The sequence below is a fragment of the Oxyura jamaicensis genome, chromosome 3 (genome assembly GCF_011077185.1).
Source record: "Oxyura jamaicensis isolate SHBP4307 breed ruddy duck chromosome 3, BPBGC_Ojam_1.0, whole genome shotgun sequence".
Taxonomy (NCBI): domain Eukaryota; kingdom Metazoa; phylum Chordata; class Aves; order Anseriformes; family Anatidae; genus Oxyura; species Oxyura jamaicensis.
In genome coordinates, this window is record NC_048895.1 from 18902475 (window position 1) to 18928503 (window position 26029).

Below are 26029 nucleotides of genomic sequence, written 5' to 3' on the forward strand. Positions count from 1 at the left end.
TTCTTCAACTATTTGAATGTTAACTTAAAATAGGCCTCATTATGAAACATGGGATCAGAGGGTTGTTATAACTGGGGAAAGCCTAAATTTTTGAACACTTAATATTGAATTAGTTGAAACCATAAGTGAACCATGTAATTTAAATTAATTGTCCAGCATGCCAATTTTGTCAGAAACTTCTAACTCCTGAGCATGCAGTACTCCTGAGTTGTTAACTTAATTCAATGAGACACAGGTTGCTGTAATATTTGGTGTCTCTCTCAAAAAAAAAAACAAGGGCATTTTTATTTTACCTTTTCATTTTTTTGGACAGAAAGAGGGCCCTCTCAACTACATTTGAGCCCTAGGAACGGTTTTCTTAAAGAGACACATAGCTATAATTTTTAGAAGAGGGAAGGGTCATCATCTTAGCAATTTAAATGATCTGTCGTTCATTTCAAAAAATTAAACTGCATTTACAACTGTGGAATGTACACAGTTGTACACAGTAAAATGTACATCAGCCCAGTACCCATGTGACTACGAATCTAAAGCCCCAAAAGCACAAGAACCTGAAGTTCTTCATCAGTAAAGATGTGATACAAGACAGGTCCTCACTGCTACTACACCAAAGAAGAAAAAGCAGGTAGGAAGCAGTCCAGACATTTGATAAAATACCCAGGAAAGACAAGTGACAAGATTAGGACCTGTATCTCTTCCACTTTCAGTTTCAACAGTGTGTATCACTAAGTGCATCTGCAGGATCGTGGCACGCACAGTACAGGTAATCAGTTCAGAATTCAGAGAGGCTTTATGTTAAAAATCATCTTCCCTCTTGGATGGTGGCAGCAGGAGACAGAAATCACTAGAGGGATTTCAAGTAAAGTTATGTAAATCAGCAGGATTTGTCACATTTCAGTCAAGTAATAAAAATAAAAACAGAAAAAAAAAAAAATCAATCCACCAGCCCTTAAGAGGCTGTCGCTGGCTTGTCACAGTCCTCCTAAATGTGCGTGTGGTTATTACCTGGGGGAAAGGAACAGAACAGAACGAACTCAAGAGCAATTACTTAATGGGTAAAGCTGGAAAAAAGAAACATACTGCATTAGTTACTTACATTGTAGTACAAGCTTTAACTCCTTTTATATCAGGACAACACAGTTTGTCACAACAAACTTAAGCGTGCAGCCCTCATTCTCTAACGCCTGATACATTTACCTACAAGTGAAGCGATCCTACACAAACACAGTTGGAACAGGTTAAAGGAGTAACAATGCTGAATCCTCTGGTAGGCAGAAGTAACAGCAAGTACCAGTCCTCGTTCTCCTCTAGCTGGGGCAGCAGTCCTATCACCAGGAATGAAGACAATATAAATTAGCAATTCTCAATCATCATGTTTCAAATAAACATTTTGATTGTGACCTCCCAGCAGCAAAACACAATCATAAAAGGCAAAATGGGCTTTTTGAAGGACCCAGCAAAACACACAGCTGCTCATTGAGACTGAAGTATCACCTGAGAGCATCATTTAAACCGTATCTATATATAAAAAGATAACTACGACATTTTGCACACAAATTACCACTTTTTTCCTCATCGTTCAAGGATGACACTGATTTTATTTTCCTCATATAAAAGGAGACATTTTACTCTGTGCTGATTTAACAAATATTCTGAATATATTCATTACAATAAAGCAGCTAAAAAGCTGTTCTAATCTCTAAAAGAACCTTTATCATCTGCACATATGATACATATATATATATAGTAAACAATCACTCCAAAAATAATTTTGTAAAAGTGATCATATTGCACTCAGAATTCTGGAATTCTGTTCTCCCTTCGCATTTTAAATCAAAGATCAGCTTCATTTTTTATATATATATTTTTTTAATAAAATGAAGCTTTAATTTTCTATTAAAAACAAGTAGGCATGCAATCAATATAATACAATATATTTGAAATATCACAAAAAGGGAAAGTGTTTGGTTATGAAACTGGAGTAAGGAACAATTCTCAAAGAGGCCACATGAGAGTAGTAACTGTAAACATTCTGCTGGCTCTAAGGTGTTGCAGATGTTGCAGAGTGCAGCCTAGTTCAGCACCCACGAGATACACAGAAAGTGTTCAAATGTTCTGTACTTCAGGGAATTTCCACACAGCAATGGCACATCCAAGAGGCTACACAAAGACAGAGCAATGAAACAAAGGTGGTTACTGAGCTAACGCTGACCTCAAATCACTGCAATTTTTCAGTGGAAGTTTTCCAGGTCTTACATACTCTAACACAGCAGTGAAACTATTATTGTTGCTGCCAGTGAAGTACAGCACTAGATTCCCTACTTGTAACTTCCATGTACTGTATACCAGTGGCAGTCCGGACACTACCTCAGCCTCCAAAATCCCAGCAAGGTACCATCATGCAGAACGTCACCTTCATTTAGCCTGCAATTGTGACAACCTTCTCCATGTGTCAGCAAGTAACACAGGCAGCGGATGAGGGAAAAAAAGAAAAAAAAAATCCTCAGCCAACATGAAGAGGCTACAGATGTTGAAAATTTAAATGAAGGCTGCTTCTTCTCATCTCACCATTACAGGACAAAAAAAAATCTCTATTAAACCCATTATCTTCAGGTAACATTAATACACAGAGAGTCCCTGAGATAATGCAGCTCTCTAGCTCGGACAAATGGAGGGACTTCATATATACATCAACACGGTGGAAGCCAATATAGAGCACCCTGAGTTGCAAGTGAAACAATCAGAATGGGCAACCCATTCCTGCACAGCCAAGAGATGCAGAAGAAAGTGCAGAGATGGAACTGACTAGGGAATTAAAAGATACGTATTGCAGGGGAGCACAGAAAAAACATTAATTATTTCTAAAAGGCCTTTTCTCTGTTACCATTGGAGGAGTGAAGAAAAAGCAACAAGAGCTAAGGGCTCTTTGAGAAAGGCCGTGAAGAAACATGGCCTTCTTGATGCACACCAGAACAATAATGCAAAGGCAGACACAAGTTAGGGAGTCTTATCCACAGGGTGCCCCAAAGGTTGAGCACTCTAGCACTGACAGTAGGAACTGTCAGCAATCACTGACAGTACGCTGGATATAAACCAGGCATGTAAGTCGGTAATTTTTTTTTCTCCTGAAACTACAGGAAAAATACAAAGAGGAAAAATACAAAGTCACAATCAAATTGAAGAATACTTTCCATACTGAAAAATGAAATACTGGCTTCAGAAACAAAACAGATATCTGTTCTGTATCTTAAGTAGGGTTACTTGTAAAAAAGAGGTGCTTGTAAAATCTTAAGTTTGAAATCCTTTATTTCCCAGTATATATTGCTAAGTAATTTTGCAATTAGATCAAAAAGAAATATCAGAGATGAATATGGAATATTTACAACTAGGAAATGGTTGCTGAACCACCGGAATTTCCAGAAAGGCATCAACAAAAAATGTAAAAACATTGTCTCATAAAGTTAATTAGAATCTGAAGTACCAGATTGTCTTCATAATGGTCACAATATGAATATTGATCAATTTTTGCAGCCCTGGAAAAAAGTAATTGTGACTTTGCCAAAAGAAGACTTAATACAGCAATCAAAACATCCTTAAAAACTGTGTATTGCACTTCTGCAATTTCTTACTCTCTGTCATTCAACATCCAGTAAGCAGTTCTCATTAGAAAAAACGTTACCTGGTCACAATTTTACTCTCTTACAGAGCTGTTATATCTTAATACTTTCTTGGGAAAAAAAGGAAAGTGAGTTAAAAGCTGAATAAAAGTAGTCACGCTATAAAAGCTACCTGTAAAGTATTGTAAGTCTGGAAAACATTTGTGGCATTACACAGGCTATTGCTGATGCAAAGGAAAAAAACAAACAATTTAACCGTTTCATGAATATGAACAATGCACTTGTTCCCAGCCATTTAGAATGTTCTGACATTCCAAATGCTTATAAAAATTGGGTAATAAAAGAATTAAGTCAATACCCTTAAGTATAATAAATAATGGTGTTTATTATGGTCGGGGTTGACCACGAGTGTTTGTTCCATATCTGCTTGGGACATTTGTAAAACCAGTTCTGAATCCTTGCTGTGCTCCCATTCCTGGTATTCCAAATCCTTGATTGAGTACGCTGCTGTAGGGTGTGGATCCGTGATTAAGGCCCAGTCCATAGGGCCTCGTCTGAGTGTTTAAAAGGATAACTGGATTCACATTTTTGCCTGGCGTATTGAAAGAAAATTCTGGAGGTGGGCTGCTGGGCTTAGCTGGAGTAGATGTAATAGGGTTCAAGTTGTCAGCAGCTTTCAAAGATGGCATTGAAATAATATGATGATCTGAAAGGTTCAGCATATTGTTTGCAATAGGCACAGATGATAAGGTAGGTCTGATCCAGTCATCTTTGAAAATCTGAACAGTCAAGGTAGAGACCAATGCGTATAACCGGTTAGTGACATGGGCAAGTACCATTTGTTCATTTGCATCTCTCCGAATTCGGACATGTACTGATCCAGCCTAGAAAATGATAAAAATAAGTTGGCTGTTAACTGTCACTTCAATGAAGCTTCTCCACATGCATTCACGAAGAGGTAAGTTGTCCTGCAGGGAATTAAGCAAAGACCTTTCTCAGTGGAGACTACTGACTAAACTGGAAAGCATATTGAATAATTCCATAATTAGTACAGATTATGATCCCTGCTAATGTGTTGACCTCTTACAAACACATCAAGGTCATCATTCATGAACAGTTAGAGTCTAAAACCAAACTATGAAATACAACATGCAATGACAGGAAAACAATAGGTAACAACTAGTTAAAACAAGGTCCAAAGAAGAACAAAGGGCAGACAAAGGTCCAAAGAAGAACAAAGGGCAGACAAACTCCACATTTCAAATTCAGGAATACACGTAACCACTGTGCTGCTGGAGCGGACAGAAGACAACATGCATGGGAGATGCACTCGAATCAGGACCATTAGCAAGAACAGAGGTACTGCCCCTTACAAAACAGACTAAGAGCTTCTCCCGAGGAAAATGCTAGGAAATGGTAGGGTAGGCTGCCCCTGCCTACCTCTCACTAACACCATCTCCTTCACCTCAAACTACTGCTACAGAATAAAACAGGGCACAAAACTGAAACCCTCGCTTCCTTTTTCATTTTGTATTGAATAAAGAATGTGCTTCACAGCTTGTGCTGTACAGGGCATTTTCATATCAAACCGGGCAGCTGACAGCATATCCAAGTCTCTGGAGGTTGCTACTACAGTCTGGATGCTGATAAGTAAACATACATGCAAAGTTCTGATCAATCCAGAATTGCTGTAATCCAGTATTTTGTGTGACAAAATAATGAACTGAAAGCAAATTGCACATTAGCATGACGTAAGGGTCCCTCCACTTTTCTTTTTTCCAGACCCCCAGAAAAGTAGCATACTGAAAGAAATCAGAAGTAGGAACAAAAATTCTAACAGTCAATTTTCTGGCTGTCACAACATACCTGCCTCAACTCCGGAATGTCCGAGTTCTGTGTGACCATTCTATATGACAAAAAAGCCTCCCTTTCTTTCAGTAGAATATCAATATACTGCTGTAGTTGGCTTTTTTTCCCTGTTCCCCAGAAATGCTGAACATACAATTCAATTACAGACCTTTTGCACCTAACGGTTTACAGTTTTCTACTCCCTTCAGAGATGATTTACACTAGTACATGTTTTGAAAAACACCTTTACTATTGTGTGGGGTTTTCTTCATTGCCAAAATACAAGAGAAATTCAAAAGTTGAAAAATACGTGCTCTGATTCAGAGCTGCAATACACAAACATAGTAAGAACCAATAATAAAGCTTAAAAAAAATATAAGGTGGGGGAAGAGAAGTTTTGCAATAAGTCACAGGGAAAGACTAAGTATTGACTGGATCATTTAGTTTTGTTTGTGTTTTTTTTTTTTTTTTTTTTTTTTTAAATAAAAAATATCTTACTTCATTTAATTAAAAAATTTAAAGTAGTAACCAACACTTTTTTAAAAAGACAATAAAGACATAACTTACCAAATTGCCAAAACCTAACGTCCAGAAATGCTCATTTCGAACTTCCAAGACACCATCCAAGGTTGAAACCTGATTTTCCAGAAACATACAGAAATATTAAAATAGTTAGAACTGATGTTTCAAATTGTTTTAGTGATGTACTTGTTCATGTAGCTGAATAACAGCACTTTCAGCAATGAAACACAAGCCTTCAGACTGCAGAATGGAACAAGTCTATTAATGATGCCGCTAATGGTTATCCACTGTACTTTTGCTATCTGTAAACATCCAAATCCATAAGAAAAGTGGATTTAAGTAACTCAAGTTTAGGTAACTCTCGCTGTCTAACTGCAACATTTTTTCAACTTCACATACTGCACAGAAAGTGTTCTTTACTCCTTTTTTTTTTTTCCCCCAAATCACATTGGTAAATCTCTTCTTAAACTTCAAACAAACAAACAAAAAAACATAACCAAAAACCTGCAGTGCTTTAATGGATGAGTTCCAGACACCTGTATGACATTATTCAACTTAGGTAATAAGCTCCACATTTTCTACATGCAGAAAAAAAAATATAAAGAATTCCTTATGGATTTTCTTGGACTACACACTCAAAATCTTTTTGTATTTTTGAATGTTTATTTAACATTGGCTGTGAGTGCTGTGTCATGTATTATACACCAACTTACCTCTCTAAGAAGTTTATCTAACTGGCCAAACACATGAGGTGGGGTTGTCTTTAAACAAATAAAAAAAAGAAAGAAAAAAGTTACAATAAATATTAATCAGTGCTGTTTAAGTAAGAGATCCTTTAAATCTGCTCTATCTACAAAAGACCAATGGCATTAGATAGTAACATTCTTATAAGTTCATGATACCTACTTCTACTGCCCTTCCTTTGGCCCTTTATCATATATTCTCCTCAGAACATCTCCCATTCATATCCTTTGAACAGATAAAGTCATTTAACAAAAATGAAACAAACAAAAATACTGTTTTGCAACATTGCCTTACCTGGAGTAGTACTTTCCCACTGTAGACACTCATGGGATACATGGTACCAAAAGTCATCAAAGCAATTGCTATAGCTGAGGCTGTGTCTACAGCATAGTAATTGCTAGAGAGAAATTAAAAAAAAAAAAAACAACACAGAAAAACAGGTACTTATGTTATTGAAAGGCATAACTATTTTTTCTTTTTCTTTTGTAATTCTTTCAAATTAAATACACACAGAGAACATTACATACGCTAACCTTCATCTGAACTACATACCTCTGAAACAACAAATATATTCACATAGTTCCAATCCCAATCATACATAATACAGCTTTTGATGAGATCATTCCTTTCAGGTAAAAAAAAAGCAGTTTCCCACAGAGACAGTATAAAAGGAACTTCATCAAACAGCTATACATACTTGATTTCAATTAGCATATACGTAATGCAAAGAGCTAAAGCTCCAGCAATATCAATCAAGACAAATGGGTTCATTCGTGGCAGAAAGATGCTGCTCAATCCTGGGATGATTCCACAAATACTGTAAAAACAAAAAAACAAGCAAGCAAGCAGTGGTCAGCTAGTTGTTCATCAGTACTTCAAAACCCATAAGAGTTACACTCTGTACTTCAGAATTTGACATTAAATACTCGTTGCAGTCACAGCAAATGATGGCTCTGAGGACCCTAAAAGCCCTTCTAATTCTGCTTATACTTAACATTATACAACATGGTTTGACATTCGTATTTTCATACTGACAGCATCAATACTCAAAAGGACGTGTTGGCTAGAAGTAAATACTTCTGTTATCTGACAAAAACATCTTGCAAATGGTATTACCTTGCATTCAGATAACACTACAGCCTGAGAGTTAACAGACCATGAATGAGAAATACTGATTCAGTGCTTAGAAGAACTGACTTTCCAGTTTCCTGATGGACAGGTGAGGAACTTCCATAGCTATGTTTCAGCAAGTAGCCTATTTCACATAGCACATTTAAGCTGCAACCATCCCAATTGCTTGCCTGCCCCACTGAGTAATTAAAAATAAAGTACTCTAGGATATATTGATCAGACAGGTTAATGGTTGTTGAGTATGCAGTTCAAGTCTGTACCAAACAAAGCTAGTTTCTCTCACCTTATTCAGGTATTACATACAATGCACTGAATGCATTCAAAAGGAAGGTTATGTAGTAAGATGTATTTCTATTACGTTGGCACATCTGGGAAATGTGAGAGATGATGTATGGACTACAGTCCATACACTTTATCTACAATAGTAAAGCTATTTTAAAAACTCTAGAATACAGCAGTTCATGTCTCGGTATGGGGTTTAAATTGCTATTAAACACAATTAAAACCAACATTGCCTTCCAGAAGCTAACAATTCTGAAAAACATCACAAAGAATTACCTTCTACTGAGATCTGCAACATGCTCCTGAAGCCAACTCGTGCTGGCAGCTGTAAAAGAAAGTTAATAAAATGACTACAAGTAAAGCAATCCATTTCAAAGTTAAGTTGTATTTTAAGGGAAGGACTTAAGACACCGTGAGCGAATAGATTTATCTCAACAGATTCACTGTTGCCTGAGAAAAAGCAGTCTGATTTTTCCAGTACATAAAATGCCTGTTTCATATAATAACCTGAACTGATTAAATACAAATATAATTGCAGTTTATAATCAACAATTATCTTTATATTAGATAAAGTATAAGACATATACAGTAATTATATCTACAAACAATTTAATCTAAACTATATTAATTGAAATGAAGCATTATGTTGTTCCACATATTTTGGAACAAAAGAGGACCTCTCACAATTTACTAGTTTTCACAATGCTCAACAGTCCCCCAACAGCTAGTGAGAATGATCACAAGTCTGCCTGACAGTGAAAAAGTTTGAGGTAAAAGAGCTATTCAGATGAATTACTACATTCATTTATTTTTAATCCATTAATAAATCAATAAAATGTTCTTAAATTAAAATCTGAAATCCGTAAGATAACCTTCACTTGGTTGAATTTAGAAGACAGAAAATTAAGGGTACTGCAGAATTTATCACTCAGTTTCTCAGTAAAAACTAAATACTATACTGAGTCGTGCAAGCAAACCAGTGATGAAAACTGGAAAAAAATTCAAAACTACATTAAGTTGTATTTATGGAGGTTATAGTAATTTATACCTGCTAGTTAAGAAAGTTATCAGACTGGTTATAGGTTGATTAAAATAGGAACATTAAAACCTTTTCATAATTCTCAGTACAGATTAACTTATCACATACCTTCAGAGACATAAGCAAAAGGCTTATTCCTAATGGAAAGCATTGTAAGTAAGTTGAAAAAGAGAGCCACGAAAGTACCAACCAGCAGTCGCCCCCTAGGGAAGAACAGAAAAAAAAAAAAAAGATGCATCTTAATTTCACATTACCATTACAATACATGAAATCAAACTGTAATACTAACAATATCAAAATACTTTGCTTGGTATCTTTCACTGAGCACGAAAATTAGAGTAAGATAAATTAGGACAAGGTCTAATAACTGGCAGAGTATTTTAGGGGGATATATGAGATCACCAAACACTGTACATCATACTTATGTTATCACATTAAGCTGAACACAATCTTCATAGTGTTGAGTAACTGTTCTTACCTAATTGCATATATCTGTGTACACACACAGGTGTATACATACATATGCAGGTATACACACACATTTGGCCTTTGAAGATATAAATACACTGTCTCCTCAGCAGAACTAATAAGGCCTCATTTCCTATAGAATTATGCCTTATGTCCCCACCCTTTCCTAGGAGAATTACAACTTCACCATACATCAACACCTTCTACTCCTTTCCCCATGTTCTTTGCAGTTGTCATCACCTTTGCAATACATCCAGTTCCCTAATGATCACAGTATCCTTCCCCCAGCATACTAGGCCTCCTAGTTTGTGAGTTAGCAGGAGACAGCAGAGGCCACAACTCTTTCCAGACTATGAATGTGCTCAGAGGGCAGTCACCCAGACTGTACTCTATGTAAAAAGGTAACCGCTGAGCTCACGCAGTTTTTGTACAATGTGAGCAGTAACTTGGCTTTCTCTTCTCTATTCAACCTCCAATTGTTTTAAAAAAAAGATCACATTAACTTAGTATCTTCAAAATGTTGTCAAATTATAGGGAGACAAAAACTAGTAACAAATGCCTAATGTCCTCAAGAAACCACATTAAAACATAGGAATAATTAAATTATCAAAACCAGCAACACATAGCTAAATCATTATTTATGAAAATATATGGATTACATTTAAATTGTACCTTAAAAAAAACTGTTGCCAATATAGCTCGCACGTAGTTCAAAACAAATAGCAAAATACCAAAACCAGTTTGGTGCTGAATGTACTTGTCATAATATATGCTAGATTAAGAATTAGATATACAAAGGGACACTGAAAAGCCTATCATTGTACTTGTCAAAAATTTCTTACGTGTGTATCTCAGGCTGTTCCAGAAACCGCTCTGCACTACAAAAACAATTGAAAATTCAAGTTACGTTCATACAATAAAACCTTGACACCTGAAGCATACTTTTTGTATTCTGAAATGGCTAATTAGCTGCCATTCATCAATAAAAATGATGGAGACAGTGCTGGAGAAAATTAATTACTCAAATAAGCACACTAGTTTAACCTGTTGCTAAGATGAAGGAGTATATAATGGAGATTTTCCAACCATTTCCATACGTGCCACATAGGTGCTAGCTATCATAAATATTGCCTACACAGTAAAAGGATGCTTCTCAATGAACACACCAGAAAATACTGCTACTGCCACCACCACTGCTGGTAAGCAAAACAAATGAAGTTTGAGATCTCTGACTTTGAGCTTCTCACTAAGCAAGGCCAAATAAAACAGCTGTCGGATTCTGTAGTGGAGAGACAGCGGTTTTTGTTTCTTTTTTATGCACTAGTAAAATAAAAAATAACCTGCTGCTGTAACAAAGAAAAACCTACCATAAATTTCGGGAATTCCCTAAAACTGATGTTAGAAAGCCTGGAGGCTCATTATTAAAATTCATTCCAGTGGTGCAACAGATCTACCTATATTGTAACACTGCTAAGTTATGAACATATCCCTGTATAAAGAAAATATGAAGAGGAGAAGGGAATGTAAACTGCCTCAGTTTTAAATTCCCAATGTCAACAACAAAAAAAATCATTTTTAAAGAATTAAGTAGTTTTTAAGGCGAAATACCATCTACATTTGGAACAATTTGTACGTTAAATTAATGCTTTAGATAATGTTGAGAACTATTGAAGCTGATATTTTAAACATTTAGATCCTAAATACATTATGAAGTTGCTTTATTTCATGATATAACCGAAGGGAAAAAAAAACATTTTCTTTAGCAGTTAACTTAAAAAGTCAAGAACTACATCAAGTCCCTAACAATGCTAAGAAAAAACAATTCCTAAGAATGTGGAGTCTTTTCCTTGAAAGTTGTTTAATTACATTTACCACATCCTATTATTTTATTTAAGGTCTCCATGTAGTGTAATCAATATAAATTAGCAGTAAGGTTCAGCAGGATTAAAACAAAAACCTGATTTTTTTTCTACAATATATCACTACAGATAGTATTTGTAGAACACATTTGCTTTTGCTCAACATGGACTTTCTTCTCATACAAGAAAAAAAATCAAAGAAAAAGGTACGGATCCCTACCTTTCTTTCAGTATAAAAAGAGCACCAAGTTGTGCTAGAACCGTAGAAGCAAATACAGCTAGAACTTCAAACCTCTCAAACCTGAAATTTAAGAATTAAGTTTAGAAACAAAGCTCAACAATTCATTGCATGCATTCTGGTCTGTGCAAGAACAAGTGGAACAGACCTACTATTTGTAATTCTTTCAAGTGGAGATAGATGAGGAGAAACTGAAAGGCCATGGAGTAGGCATAATTTTAAATTTCATTTAGAACAATATTCCAATTATCAGAAACAAGTCTTTGTTCTGACAAAAGACCATAATTTCCAGCTTGAAATTATGGATTTCCTAATTCTTTTTTCTGTTCCTGCCCTTTTCTCTGACTATTCTGTAACTCTTTTTTACACAACCAGTCTTGGGTCTCTTTAATATTTATGCTCATTACATATTGTTTGTCATGGCTATTACAGGATACAAGCAAGGATGATCAACAATCAATCAAATGCTGTGTTATCAAATACTGAATCTTGTTATTAGTACTTACCCAAATGAATAGACTGGACTGGGCTTCTTCATCATTACCCAATAGCTTATTAGACATGTTATCAAACTGAAAAAAAAAGGGGAAAATTAGGCTGTGATAAACGACTGTTACCTTTACAAATTATAAAGTTGTTCGTATTTTAGTTTACAGTTTGCTACTATAAACTAGTACAAACATACACTTCAGCCACCAGAAATGAATGAACAAATCTTAAGTTCGTCTTACGATGAACTCAACCCTTCCATCACTATCACAGTGCGGGTTCCAAAGAATCCAGAGGTGGTGGGGTTTGGAAACGAAACTGGGATTGCAATGACATCTCAGCTGTCCCCAGAAAATAGGCAGCAAATGATTTGAGCAAAATGGTAAGTCAGTCTAATTCCTGATATCAGGAGATGACCATGTCGTACTTAACAGAATGCTGTTCTTCCAAAGGCTAGCACCAACCTTCTTCCACACAGAACATCACTTAGCCTAATTTAAGTTTACCGTAACCCCAAATTCAATGCAGGCCACTGAAGTCCTGAAACACAACAGCACAACTAGTGTTTATTTTGCACACACTCCATGAATTCCTCTGAAAGGAAACTGGAGAACAGGAGGCCAGGACTGGTTCTGACTAACAGAGAAAGGTGGTATGAGAAAATCCTTTTCATACTGTCTGGTATCACACATGTTAATGAAGAGTACAAAGCCTATGAAATTAACAAAGTACACACCCAGTAAACAATAACTTGCACTTTATGAACTTGCCTAGAAATACGTAACCCGAGACAGGTCATTAAAATAAGAAGGAACGTGTTAAGCAAGATGACAGGACTGTCATATTTGTGCCACTTACTCAAAAAGAGAAGGAAACTTTCCATTAAACCATTTTTTTGAAGATATATCATGAATGATATTTAGCACTTGAGAGTAAGTCCCAAGCTATGCAAAGTACTGCCTTTCTTTTCCACAGTATAACATATCTACATGTATAGCCAGAACACATTTACGTTTTTGGCTGCACTCATCTCCACACAGTGCTAATCTAAATGGCCATTCTCAGACAGCTACAGGTCTCTTGCTTTTTTCTTTCCAAGTTTCTCTCTCGTGCTGAATGTCTGAAAATCAGATTATTTTTATCCCCATGGTACTAGCTTGAATTCTTCAAGCATGAGTCTTATTTCTTCTGCCTATTTTTCCACTATAGACCCCTTCAGACATTTTTTTAATTGGTACTCATCTGGAATCAGTGCCATCTGTGACTTTATGCAGCCCTTTCTTAATTAATGACAATGTTAATTCAGACAGAATCAAGAACTCATCCCTATAGCTGCTGAACAATCACATCCTCACAATCTGAACCACAGCTGCTTGCAGTACAAGCAAAAGCAGAGGAACTACTACTGCTCATATACAAAATATGAAACTCATACACTCAGTAATATTGTAATAAACTTCCTGTAAGATGACAAAAATGAAAGAACACGGAATCTATTTCCAGAATTACTGAGCATCGCCCACCCTTACAGCAAGTTAAAACTCTTGAAAGAGCTTACTGTGAGTTCAAAAAAAATCTTCTAGTCTATTGCCTATTAACCTGATACATCATAGCGCTGGGGCTATACCATCTTCTCCTCAAATTAAAAAACAGTATTCTATACAAATCTGAAATACAATGACAAATGCTTTACTAAATGTTTCCCGATCAGTCAGATACACTACGCTATTTAGTGTGAAAAATAGTCTCTGCGGATAGCTGATCCATACTTTTTACAAGTTAGCATGGAAAATAACATGGCTTAATCATTAAAAAAATACCTGCATTTTTTGCCGTTTAGTTCCCAACCACTGCTACCAGCCAGCAACAGATGAGAACTGAATATATTTGATGCCTTTATTACCAATATTATCATAAGGTTCCAGAATTTTCACACTTAAATAGCTTTAACATTGTCAGAGAACAGAAAAAAATGCTATAGGTATCGTTCAATAGCAGGTAGGAAAATTACAGTATTAGTCTTTAGGAACTGCTCAAAACAGACTGCAGCTGACATTCCTTATGCAGAGATTCTATTTTAACAACCTTATTGGAAGAACGTGGGATCTATCTCTTGACATGTTCTGGAATAGAAGTAGCATTATATACTCTTTGTTTCCTGAAGTAAAAACCAAGGGATACTTCAGAAGCAATGACTGTGGCACTAGGGAGATGTTCTGAGTGAAGCACCAGATGACAGCTTGACGCTAGGTTGTTTCATGTCGTTAGGCACATGCATGTGGAAATCCACAACCAAATGGATTAGTTACTAATCACTGCCCATACAGCTATGGTGTTTCTCATCATCTGCTTGTTGTGACATACAGTTTTATGCTCATTTAATCTACATTTAAACCAGCTAGTGTTCCATCATTGATGGTTCTAAACAGAATGGGTTTGTAAATAAATTTTGTATGTATAGAAATACACAAAGACAGGCACAAATGAACTGAAGACTAAATGGGAAAAAAACTCACCTGAAAAGATCAAAGATTGTCAAATATGTGTAAGCAGTTAAAGCTGTAAAAAAGCAAGTATTAAAGCTTAATACATTTTTTCAATCACTTATATTCTTCTGTTAAATCCCTCTACTGCATCTCTACGCCATTTTCCAGCTAAATAAATCATCTCTGTTGATACTTCAAGTCCGTCTTACCTATGTGTATGTAATATGAATGTTCTAAACACACAATGTATTTCACTTCATAAACAGGTTGATTATGGCAATCTTACTTCTAATAAAGCACGTAACAATGCCCAGCTACCTAAGTTATTCAGCTACCAAGAATAAATAGTTGCAACTAAGAATTTAAAATCAGGAAAGTTAGGAGACCTTCAGGTAACACACCGTCCCCAAAGCAAATCTCTTATGTGTATTATTGCAGGAAAAAGTAGGTTCAACAGCATTTGTACTTGTTTTGCTATTCCAGCCTATGTCACAAAGTAAAAATATTGGGCATTCTACTTTCTGTACTGATGATAGGGAGCATCTTGGGGCCCCTCTACACAAGTAGGAAATAATAGAAAATACTAAAAACGGACGTTCCTGAAATTGAAGAAAGCTTTAGCGACACTACAAATGCCTTCATTCAACTGCAAGTAAGGATCTCTTTATGTCACTAGTACTACAGGTTTGAGGACTAGTTCAGAAGTCTACTTCCTGCAATCTTAAAGAGGGTACAACACAGAAAAAAAAAACATGAGCAGGTCTGGAAAGCCTCACAAACTTAGAAAGTCTTTCAACCACATACACCGTACACCTGTCTGCAAGAAGTGCTTCCCAACTGACTGTGGGACATCAAAAGGAGGCCCTGCACAAATCTGGCTGTGCAGTCACCTAACTCCATGATATGAAGAGTTTTTTAGTACATTCGAACTTCATGAGTGAAGAAACATGTAGTTGTTCACAGCTTCAATGCAAGAGAGCCACCTACCGATGCTGTTCGTAGAGCTGCACCACATTAGCAGGAAGCCAATACATATTAAATTTATAGCACCAAACAGCAAGATCTTCCAGGACTGTTGATGAGAATAAAAACATATCTTACATCTTCCAAAATGTACAAGACAAAAATGTAATATATCTTGTTTTAAAAACAGTGTTGTAGTACTTCATCATGCAAGCAGTCTTCTCCCTCCATTCCTCCCTCCCAGAAACGTGCAACTCATTTAGGGAAACAATCTCATATTCTGTTTTTATTTTACAGATTGTCTTGAAACTCATTTTTAAACACCACCGTGTGTTATGCTTTTAATACCTCTTTGGTCTGAAAATTCACACCTATAGAATACTTGCAATTTCTTATCACACACACTATGTGATTTTTGAAGACAGAATTATACAGCTTTCTATTTCCTGCCCTTAGTCCTGAAGGAACAGCCAAGAGACTGAAGTGGGTTCCATTCTTTATGCTCGATCTTAGGTCCCAAAAACATCTGTGTATCTCCAGCTTACAGTTCTACTGAGCACATTAAACATAAGTACAGTTCTGGAGGAAATTAATTAAGAGGGACAACCCACAGAAATCCAACTTCACAGAAAGTATGCAACGTATTAAGGCTAATAGTAAGAAAATCTTTCACTTGCAGATTAACTACAAGGAATATAATGCCACAAAAACCACACATGGAACCCCATAAGGTTGTAAAAAGTCTTGTGAGATTTTATCCATCAGTTCACCAATGGCAAGTAATTTGTTACAGCAAATGAAACACATGACTCTTCTTCACACTCATTCAAAATGAAATGCAGTTTTCATAGCTTTCCAAAACCACCGAATGGGTTGGGTTGGCAGGGACCTTGAAGATCACCTGGTTCGAACCCTCTGCCATGGATATGGACACCTCCCACCAGACCAGGTTGCCCAAAGCTCCATCCAGTCTGCCCTTGAACACTTCCAGGGAGAATCTGTATTTCTAACTCAATAACTACAAAATGCAAGCTGTAATCACAGTATCTATCACAGCAGGAAATTCAGTAGTCTCAGAAACTCAGGAGAGTAAATTCCAAGCCTGCCTGCAGCAAATAAAACAAACCCTTACCTGCCAAGTACATTACACCTGTTCCATAGCATTTGTTGATTACTTCGTATTTGATTTTAAATTAATCTTTAAGCACCACAAACCAAATAACAACACACACCATGTTGGTTAAGAAACAGTTAACTTTCCACAAATCCAATGAAAAATAATGCAACTAAATTTAAAAATAGAGTAGAAAGTATCATCACTATTCACAGCACTAATAACAACGCCAATTCGATACATTTGGGCCTACACACATATTTACAGCAGACAGGATTACATCTATACCAATCTTAATTTTGGATGCACAAACCTTATTTCAAACTAAATGAAAAAAAAAAAAATATATATATATATATATATATATTTATTAAGTGTGGCTAGAAAATTTTAAAACAGATTTCTTGAACTATACTGAAATTAATAATGTATTTTAACTTGTAGCAGCTACCTTTTTTATTACTCATTTTCAAAGAAAAATACTTACCCTTCTATCTGCCGCAACCAGCCTAAATTCATGCGTTAACTTTCCGACCAACGATCTCTGTGATTTGCGGAACAGATGTATTGTCCCCTTAAAAGAAAATACGTTTAATTAAATATTTTACTTAAACTATAGTTTAAATTAGCAAAAGGGAAACCTTCATTTATGAAGCACTTTCATAAGATAAACCTTATTGTGACGCTTTGATATAATTAACTAGACATAGCCGCTAAACGTTAAATTCAACAATACTTTTTGAATACTTTTTTTTTTACATTTTACATGTTATGAGAAAATAATGAATAGCTTAGAATCAAGCTTAACTTCAACACAGACTGGAATTCAAGACAAAAAGAGGTACTAAAAGGCTGGTCACCTGAATAGGCCCAAACAACTTTCACACACACTTGTCAAGACAGCTGTATTCTACAGAATGGGCAGGGTTAGAAGGGATTTCTGACGATGACCCAATCCAACCCTCTGCTGAGCAGGGTCACCTAGAGTACATTGCACAGGATGGCACCCAGGTGTGTTTTGAGTACCTGCAGAGGAGACTCCACAACCTCTCTGGGCAACCTGTTCCAGTGCTCTGTCACCCTCACAGTAAAGGGTCACAGAATCATAGAAACATTAGGGTTGGAAAATACCTCCCAGACCATCTGGTCCAACCTTCCCCCTACCACCAACGTCACCCACTAACCCATGTCCCTAAGCACCAGGTCCAACCTTTCCTTAAACACCCCCAGGGACAGTGACTCCACCACCTCCCTGGGCAACCCGTCCCAATGCCTGACTGCTCTTTCTGAGAAGAAATGTCTCCTCATTTCCAACCTGAACCTCCCCTGGCACAACTTGAGGCCATTCCCTCTGGTCCTATCACTGGTTACCTGTGAGAAGAGGCCGACCCCCAGCTCCCCACACCTTCCTTTCAGGTAGCTGTACAGAGCAACAAGGTCTGCCCTGAGCCTCTTCTTCTCCAGACCAAACAACCCCAGTTCCCTCAGCCGCTCCTCACAGGATTTGTGTTCCAGGCCCTTCACTAACTTCATAGCCCTTCTCTGGACAAGCTTCAGGGCCTCGATGTCCTTGTTGTACTGAGGACCCCAAAACTGAACACAGCACTCGAGGTGCAGCCTCACCCCTCTAATATCCTAACAGAAATTTCATTTCATGCTGCTCCTGACACGTGTAGACAAATACACACCTTCTGGAGCCACGAGTTAAAAAAACAGTGTCACAAACCCCAAGTTCAGCTTTCCCCGGGACACAAGACCAGCTTCCTGCTCTCTTTCACAACAAACCACTGCGGTTTGACCGCTCCCTCACCAGAGACACGCGGGACGAGGAGCCCCCCGGAAACCTTTCCAGGCAGGCACCTCCGTGCTCCGGCCGTGCCAGCGCCCTGCCCCTCACCTAGCCCCGCCGGCCACAGGCTGCGAACCCGCGGGGAACCCCCAGCCCCGCCAGCCGCAGCCGCCCGGGCACGGCGCAGCTCGCCCAGCCCCTGAGCCCGGCGGCAGACGGAGGGCAGGGGGCAGCCCCGCGGGAACCCCCGAAACCCCTCAGCCCGACGGGGCGGACCCCGGCAGCCACGTCACCGCGGGCCCGGCGCCGTGCGGGACGGACTGCGGAGGCTCCGTGCCGCTCCGGGCCCCTTCGGATCCCTCCGTGCCCGCGAGGCGAGCCTCCCGCCTGGCAGCGCCCCGCCGCCTCCCGGCCCCCTGCCGGGTCGGCTCACCATAGTCCTCCCCGCGCCGGAACAGAGGCGCCATGCGAGGCCGGAAGAGGCGGGGGGAGCCCTCCGTCGTCCCGGCAACGAGCCGAGCCCCGAGCGCGGCGCGGAAGCGGCCGTGACGCACAAGGCGGCCGACGGCCGGTAACCGCCATTAACGGCCCGTAACGGCCGCGGCGCCCCAACCGGCCGGTCGCCTCCTCTCGGGGATAAGCCCCGGTGGCAGACCCCGGTCACGATTACCAGGAAAAGCAGCACTCAGGCACAGGGCTAACGTTTGGTGTGCTCCACGAGTGCAGAGGTGGGGGGTTACTTCATTAACAACACCGTACTAGGTGGTTTTATTCACGTTTTTAGGCTATTTATCTCCCGAAGAGGTAAAAAGCGCACTTACTTCACAGAGGAAACACTACAGTTTATAGCACAGCTGACACTACTACTTAGCACTTAACAAAAGAGCCTTCAAGGATATCTTACAACTAAGGAAAGTTTGAGGCTTTTTAGAAACCACTGAAATGAGATTTGAAAATAAAGTTACATGAAGCACAGTATGTTTTAAAATATTTTTTTGGAAAAAAAAAATATATATTTGGTAAAAACAACACTTTGCTCATTTTGTTTGCAGGCTTCTGAAATTCCCAGCTGCTTTTCCTCTTGCCACACCACTGCACCTGCAGTAAATCACTGACAGGGCCAGTGGTGGATTTTAGTTCGATTCTGTCCTTCTGCCTTCACCACCACGTTAGATTTTCTCTATTATGATTACACAAAGAAAACTGACTTAGAGAAGGTTGCATAACTCTTATCCGTTCCTGATTAATGTGCACCCCTTGTAGGAAAGAGGCTGGATTTCAGTAGTTCGCAAACTATTTGGAAAGTTCCAGAAATAGCATGAGGGAAGAAAAACAAAAAACCCTCACATTTTCCGGCCACCCTAAGGCATTCAAAATACATAAACAGATTTCCATCTGAAATATACCTGCATCTGCTGATAGGCACGAAGTCCTGTCTCACAATGAGAGTTTTATCTTCTAATGAGTCTAGCGTACTTCATTCAGATCAGGGAACGCTACCGAGTCTGTAATCCACATAGATCCAAACGTAACACTGGGATATTGTTTTCCACCTCATGGTTCTTCGCTACGTTTATTTTAGCATCTTCTCTAAAAGAATGAAAGTCTATTTGAAGGTCTGTAACATACACACTAAATTACTAATTTAAATCAATGCAGTGGTTCAGAATCTAAGTAGCAACATTTCAGTCAGAGAAGCTGTCGTTTTTAAACAAGGTGAATTGGCTCCACGTAGCTGTCTTCAGCACTGTTCACTGTGACTATGGGAAGTAGTGATGTGAAAGCTCCTGTTTTCCACTCTGTCTTAGCAAGGCTCAGAGAAGCATGTTTTCAGTCTCAGCAGATTTAAAAGGTAGCACTTGTTTGCGTGAGTTTTAAGAACTGAGTCACGTCCTTTAGAAACTAAGTGAGGTATTGATGTATAGAACACTAAGTTCTATCATCTGGAATACAACACCTTATTTTTTAAAAAACAGCAGTAGTTTAATAGGTTTAATGAAAAGGCTCTTAGTTTTGGACATTTATCTGATAAACAGACAAGAAAACGGTAAGAACGGGATAAATGCAACATTTTATTGTGAAGCTAAAGCTATGTGACTGCTCATCATGCTTTTTTACATCACTTATTAATAAAATGGTGTTTAACATTTTCAAAAACATTCTTAAAGGAACACTCTGAAGCAAAAGTCCTTCAAAACAACAAAATACAAGAATTAACCCCATCCCAAAATGGAGTCCGTCAATGGTATTTAATGGGGGCAGTTGTTTTGTCTCCACCTTTGGTTTTTGTCTCCTTAATCCAGATTGCTGAAAAACATTGACTAGCCTTTCACATGAATAAAAAAATGAACCGTGGCAAGAACAGTTTCTGTGTTCTCAGTGCCTTTGATAGGTATTCAAGTATTAGATAACATACTTCCCAATTCTAATGGCAGAAAATAATAAAAAATCCTGCAGATCTGAGAGGCTACAACTTTAGCATCCTAAAAGAATATACCTGTATTAACCATCTACAAACAACGATGATCTTTTCTCTAAGCCACTCCTCTGAAACAGGACTTTTAAAAGTGCTTCTTACAAAGACAAGAAGTCTTACAACTGATCACCAGATATCATGTCAAGAATTTGCAAATCAAAAGAAGAGACTGAAGCATTCTGATTTGACCCCCAGGGTTTAGCCAATACATTTAGCCCCCTGGAGGAGTGTCTACCTTGCCAATTATTGCTGAACTCAGGAGGTAGTTATTGACAAAGTACAGTTTTCACCGAAACAGTTAATTTACAAGAGAAGGAGGAAGAACATAATACACATTTCCTTATGCTTTAGATGATCCTGTCGTTGAAGGAAGTTACGGTTAACTTCCATATCCTGTTGAATGGTAGTTACAGTATTTAAAGAAAAAAAAAAATCTACTGGTCATCACTTAGGATGACTAACAGTTATTCCAAGCATAGAAATTGAAGTAGATGAAACAACATCCTTCAACACTGAACAGCAGCTCAGGAGAATCTAACAGTGAAATCAGCAACTGCCTCTAATTAGCACCATGACCAAGGTAACTTCTTGCATGCACTACCTGCCTGCTACATTTCTTTCTATTTCTGATATCTGGTAGAGGTCCCCAACACTAAAAATATAGCAATCTAAGACTGCTACAGAATGAATCAGTGAAGGCCTGTAACCTAGTGTCAGTGCTTGCCATCTCTTGGAGCTGCCACACGCAGAAGCATCACTAAAGCATTAGAAAAAGCTAAACTTAGGTACAACTAGGCATTATCCCTGCCTTGGGTAAGAAAGCAGTAGAAGAATCTAGGGCAGAAAGTTTCACCACAGATGGTTAAGTAAGTCCTAAGTAGAATGGTGCTTTCCATATCAGTTGCAGAACAGATATTTCAGTTAAATTTGGCAACATATCTGGCTTCAGTATTCCCAGTGGTGCCCTGTACTGAAATTTCACAGACTGTACTCCGTAGCAGTGCCAACCAGTGCTAAAACCTACGTGTTTAGAATAGGAAATAAATAAATAAATAAATAAAAAGAACAACAAAAACCTATTCTACACCAGAAGGTAAGCTTAATTGTCCCAGGAAGTTGTATGTATAAAAACCGTCATTTAAATCACATTCAAGAGAGTCTAACAGTGAAATCAGCAAGCTCCTCTAATTAGTGCAGCGACAAGCACTTCCTTCTCCGTTCAGAGATTCCATTCTTCTCAGTTTCAAGTGTTGCTATCACATTTGTTATCTACGTAAAGCAATTTGCAGGGCTGTATTCAACAAACTGTATTAGTGACTGACTTTCTGAAGTAGTCAGAAATGGGCATTCTGCCCTGAAATCTCTTCCAAATGTACTGAACTCCATAAATCTAAGAGAACAGAAGAGACTATGTGCACAAATATCCTAGTTCAAGGTTTCAGCTTATATTTAATGTTTCATATTATTTTCTTAGCCACATGAAGAGAAAAAGTACATGTTTGTTTCATGTACTCTCGACAAGAGTCAACATTAGTAAATGGGACATCATAACATGAGATAATCTCATTTTAAGAAGAGCATACACACAGTGCTTGATTTTTTTCCCCTCCTACTGTTTCGCCACCAGAAGCAGTAACCTGCTGCCTGTTACCAACAGGTAGAAGGACAAAACAGGCATTTTCTGCTTAATAAGAGGCAAGGATGTGTAAGCAAGGTTGTCAAAAGACAAGGAGCTTGTTCTACTTTTTGTTTTCCTACCCTCCAGTCAGTAACTGTTAAACTTCACATTGGTAAAACACATGCAGAGGGCCAGACAAGCTGCTTCCTAATCATCTCAAAGAAGTAGGTCAAGTCATTCATTCATTAGCAATGGGCAGGTTCAGGAAAATAAAAAAAATAAAGGCAGTTTGGAGAGTTAATGCAATCCTACCCTTTATAATGGTTAAAAACATCCAAGCTGCTGTCCTGCTAATCCTATGCTAATTGGAAATTCTGTACTAGAACATAATCTGATTTTATGGCAAATATGGTTGTGAAGTTTTATATAAAAATACCATAGATTTGTGGATTCTTTTTACTTTTTGTTTTTAGATCCTTTATGCACAGTTAATCTAGCACGCAGATGAAAATCACTGTGCTGGGAATTAGTGTATGTAGCACAAAAAAAAACAAAAAACAGAAAATGTGATGTAACACCTTGAGGGGAACAGAATTATTATTAAAAGACACTATTCAGAAAGTAGCATAAATGCGATTTATGAACCAAATGGCACTTGGCCATGGACTTAAAATCCAGCAGCTGTGGGGCAAATTGATGTCGCAGAACAAGATTAAATTCTTAATACTGCTTTACAGAAGTCATTCATAGAGCTTCAGTTCAGCCATTAGGCAGGAAACAGTCGGGGCAGGGTAGGTACCAAAAAGCAGTAGGACATCACGCAGACACTCCTGACTCAATCTGGTCATACAAACGAGTGAAAGGGCTGGTCTTTTTTCTTTCTGAGGCAGCAGCTCAGACTTACGACCCTTCATGCTGCATGCTGCTGCTGTTTTAGCAGATGGGAAGTTCTGCCCATACTCTTCAGGTACCTATCACATGCCAATACCTATATTTGAAATCAAACCAGTATATTCCTCAAAATTAAATGAAGGAAAATTGAGTTTGATAACCAACACTTAAAACTAGAAGTGTTACCTTTGAAGTTCCCATTTACAAAGGATCTCAAAGAAAATTTACAAACTATATCAATGGGAATACTACAGGCCTTGCTTAGCTTTTTGGCAGGTGGTAATAAAATAGTATTTGTATTTAGCACTATGAAGTCTATGACAAACACATATAAAAACAGCCCGGAATCTCAGACAAAGATACTCTACTGAAGGCAGAACTAAGGCAAAGCAACCAAGACATGAGATCTGAGAAACTGAAATCTTATAACATTTCTTACTTCTCCAGGAAGGTGAATCAGGGGAATGGAAATGACATTTCATCTACACCAGACATACATTTTATAGAGCCATACCCTTAGAAGGCTAGAATTGGTTTGGTTAGACTATTTCAAAAGGCATACTAGTGTAACACAATCTTCTCTTATATTAAAAACAATTAAATAAGTTAAAAGCATCCCTGGTTCAAAAAACAGAATCCAAACATATTGCATGTGTGTGTCTCAGAAGTTTTATACAGCTTCTGCTATTTTGTACCTAATACCAGGCAGTAAGCACTGAGTCCTCTGCTGGTACTGCTACATTTGCACTGCATCAGCTATGTCTTTTTCACATATATAAAATATATTATATATAGTCAATTTTTCAGATGAGTAGTCCCAGAAATATTTAAGACTTACTCCTGCCAATAAAAAAATAAGGAAAAGCTAAGAACAAAATTTCCTGCTAAGACCAAGAGCAAACAAAATAAATAAATTAATTTAGTTAAAACAACTGTAAACAATATGCAACTTTGTAACATCACTAAGTTAGGAGAGTTGCCTTTTTAATTTTAAAACTGTTCTAACAAGGAACTAGTATTCTGCCTTCCAAACATCTCAGTGTTTAATTGATGCAGAATTTGTAAACAAGATGTCAGGCCTTTAGAAGTAAAGGCAAGGATGCTTTCCTTTATTACAGTATTTAAAGGCTATAACTTGTGTTTTTCTAAAAGCTTGTCATTTATATAATAAAAATCCAAGTATTTGTACAAAGATGCAGTTTCTTTTAAAAAAGCAGATCAGGTGAGTGTTTCATACTTTAATACATAATCCAAAACATATGAAAGCTATAAAAACATTAATGTGTGCCGTGTATTAAACATGTAGCCTTGTGTTTTAATGCTTACATGTGCAGATTAAAAAAATTATCACAATAGAAATTTTACTTTCAATTATCGTAACCAGACCAGACCAAAATACAAAGTAGAAACACATTGTTTCTGAAACTTGACAATTAGCATCACTTACTCTCTCAGACATCAGCTGGGCTTCAAGTCAGACACCATAAGCGTAAGCTAACATTCTACCAATGGAAGCGTTACAAAATGCATTAAGAGAAAATACTGCCAGTAAATGAATGTCTTAGTCTATTTTTTATTTATTTATTTTTTAAAACATTTCAAACTGGTTTTATACGCTTTCTTGCTGTTCTGCTATCAAAGGTCTTTTTTAAAACTGTTCTGTGAACAATGCAGTCACATTACAACTAAATAAAAAGACAAATAATAACAGACCAGCTGCATTTTACATTTTAATAATCTTAATCTCCCAGTGCTGTTCTTCCTCTTTGCATAGGGAAATTGTTTTATTTGGCACATTAAGGGTAAAAAAAAGTCAAAAACAGCCAAAGTTTACAAAAATCCAACTGTAAATTAGTAGTTGTCAGGAAGAAAGCCAGACATTAATGTGTCATGGCAAAATTAAAAACAAAGAAAACACACAGAACATAAGGAAAAGGTCATCCAATGATCAATATCATCAGAGCCCTCTAGCTGAAACAAAATACACATATTATTGTTCAAACTATGATCAGATTGCTAGGAATCTTATCCCAAGTCCTATTGTGCTCTTACTTACAGTGTGTAAATCCTCACTAAATGGTAAGGAGGCTTTGATGAACACATTTCACATTGTATAATTTCTTCTTACTCTCAAGTTTTAATGCAGATACTTAGAGATCTGTAAAGTCCTGTAAACTGTTTGCTTTCCAGTAGCCTGTACCAACTGCTCCTCAGGCAGCACTTTGTTTCACAGCAAGTAGTGTTTCACACAGTGGTGTCTCCAAAGTCCTTGTTCCAGCGAACATATGCTTCCAGGGTCTGAGGGCTCAAACTGCGCTTTATCTTCTTCAACGACTCGGTGAAATCTGATAATTTGATATTTCTCATCTAAAAGAAAAGTGAAAACCTCCAGATCACAAGTGCTTTATACCCTTCAGTTTATTCAAGAAGTAATTCAGTATTCACTTTTAACAAA

The 26029-nt window shown here is 37.7% G+C and overlaps 2 protein-coding genes across 7 annotated transcripts in view; both read right to left on the reverse strand.

Moving 5' to 3' along the window:
- Window positions 1-1578: 1578 nt before the first annotated feature.
- SLC30A6 (solute carrier family 30 member 6) lies at window positions 1579-19138 on the reverse strand. Its single transcript, XM_035322889.1, has 14 exons — window positions 19023-19138; window positions 17288-17374; window positions 15711-15795; window positions 14754-14796; window positions 12255-12320; window positions 11731-11811; window positions 10494-10529; window positions 9292-9386; window positions 8421-8469; window positions 7429-7548; window positions 7026-7128; window positions 6701-6748; window positions 6033-6101; window positions 1579-4501 (listed from the first exon to the last, which is right to left on the reverse strand). The coding sequence occupies exons 1-14, from the start codon at window positions 19023-19025 to the stop codon at window positions 4004-4006; spliced, it is 1383 nt and encodes a 460-aa protein (XP_035178780.1). The 5' UTR covers window positions 19026-19138; the 3' UTR covers window positions 1579-4003.
- A 3677-nt stretch (window positions 19139-22815) lies between these two features.
- The window catches only part of SPAST (spastin), a 36581-nt gene continuing 33367 nt past the window's right edge, over window positions 22816-26029 (reverse strand). For all 6 annotated transcript variants that reach the window (XM_035322888.1, XM_035322886.1, XM_035322885.1 and 3 more), the window contains one exon: window positions 22816-25941. In XM_035322888.1, the coding sequence (XP_035178779.1) occupies window positions 25819-25941 (123 nt within the window). In that variant the 3' untranslated portion in view covers window positions 22816-25818. The remainder of the gene's footprint in view (window positions 25942-26029) is intronic.

Coding starts and splice junctions, on each gene's coding strand:
- SLC30A6 (XM_035322889.1), bottom strand. Junction 10,530..11,730: donor CTTTTTATACTGAAAGAAAG/GTAGGGATCCGT, acceptor TTGTTTTTGTAG/TGCAGAGCGGTTTCTGGAAC. Junction 6,102..6,700: donor TAGATAAACTTCTTAGAGAG/GTAAGTTGGTGT, acceptor CTGGAAAATCAG/GTTTCAACCTTGGATGGTGT.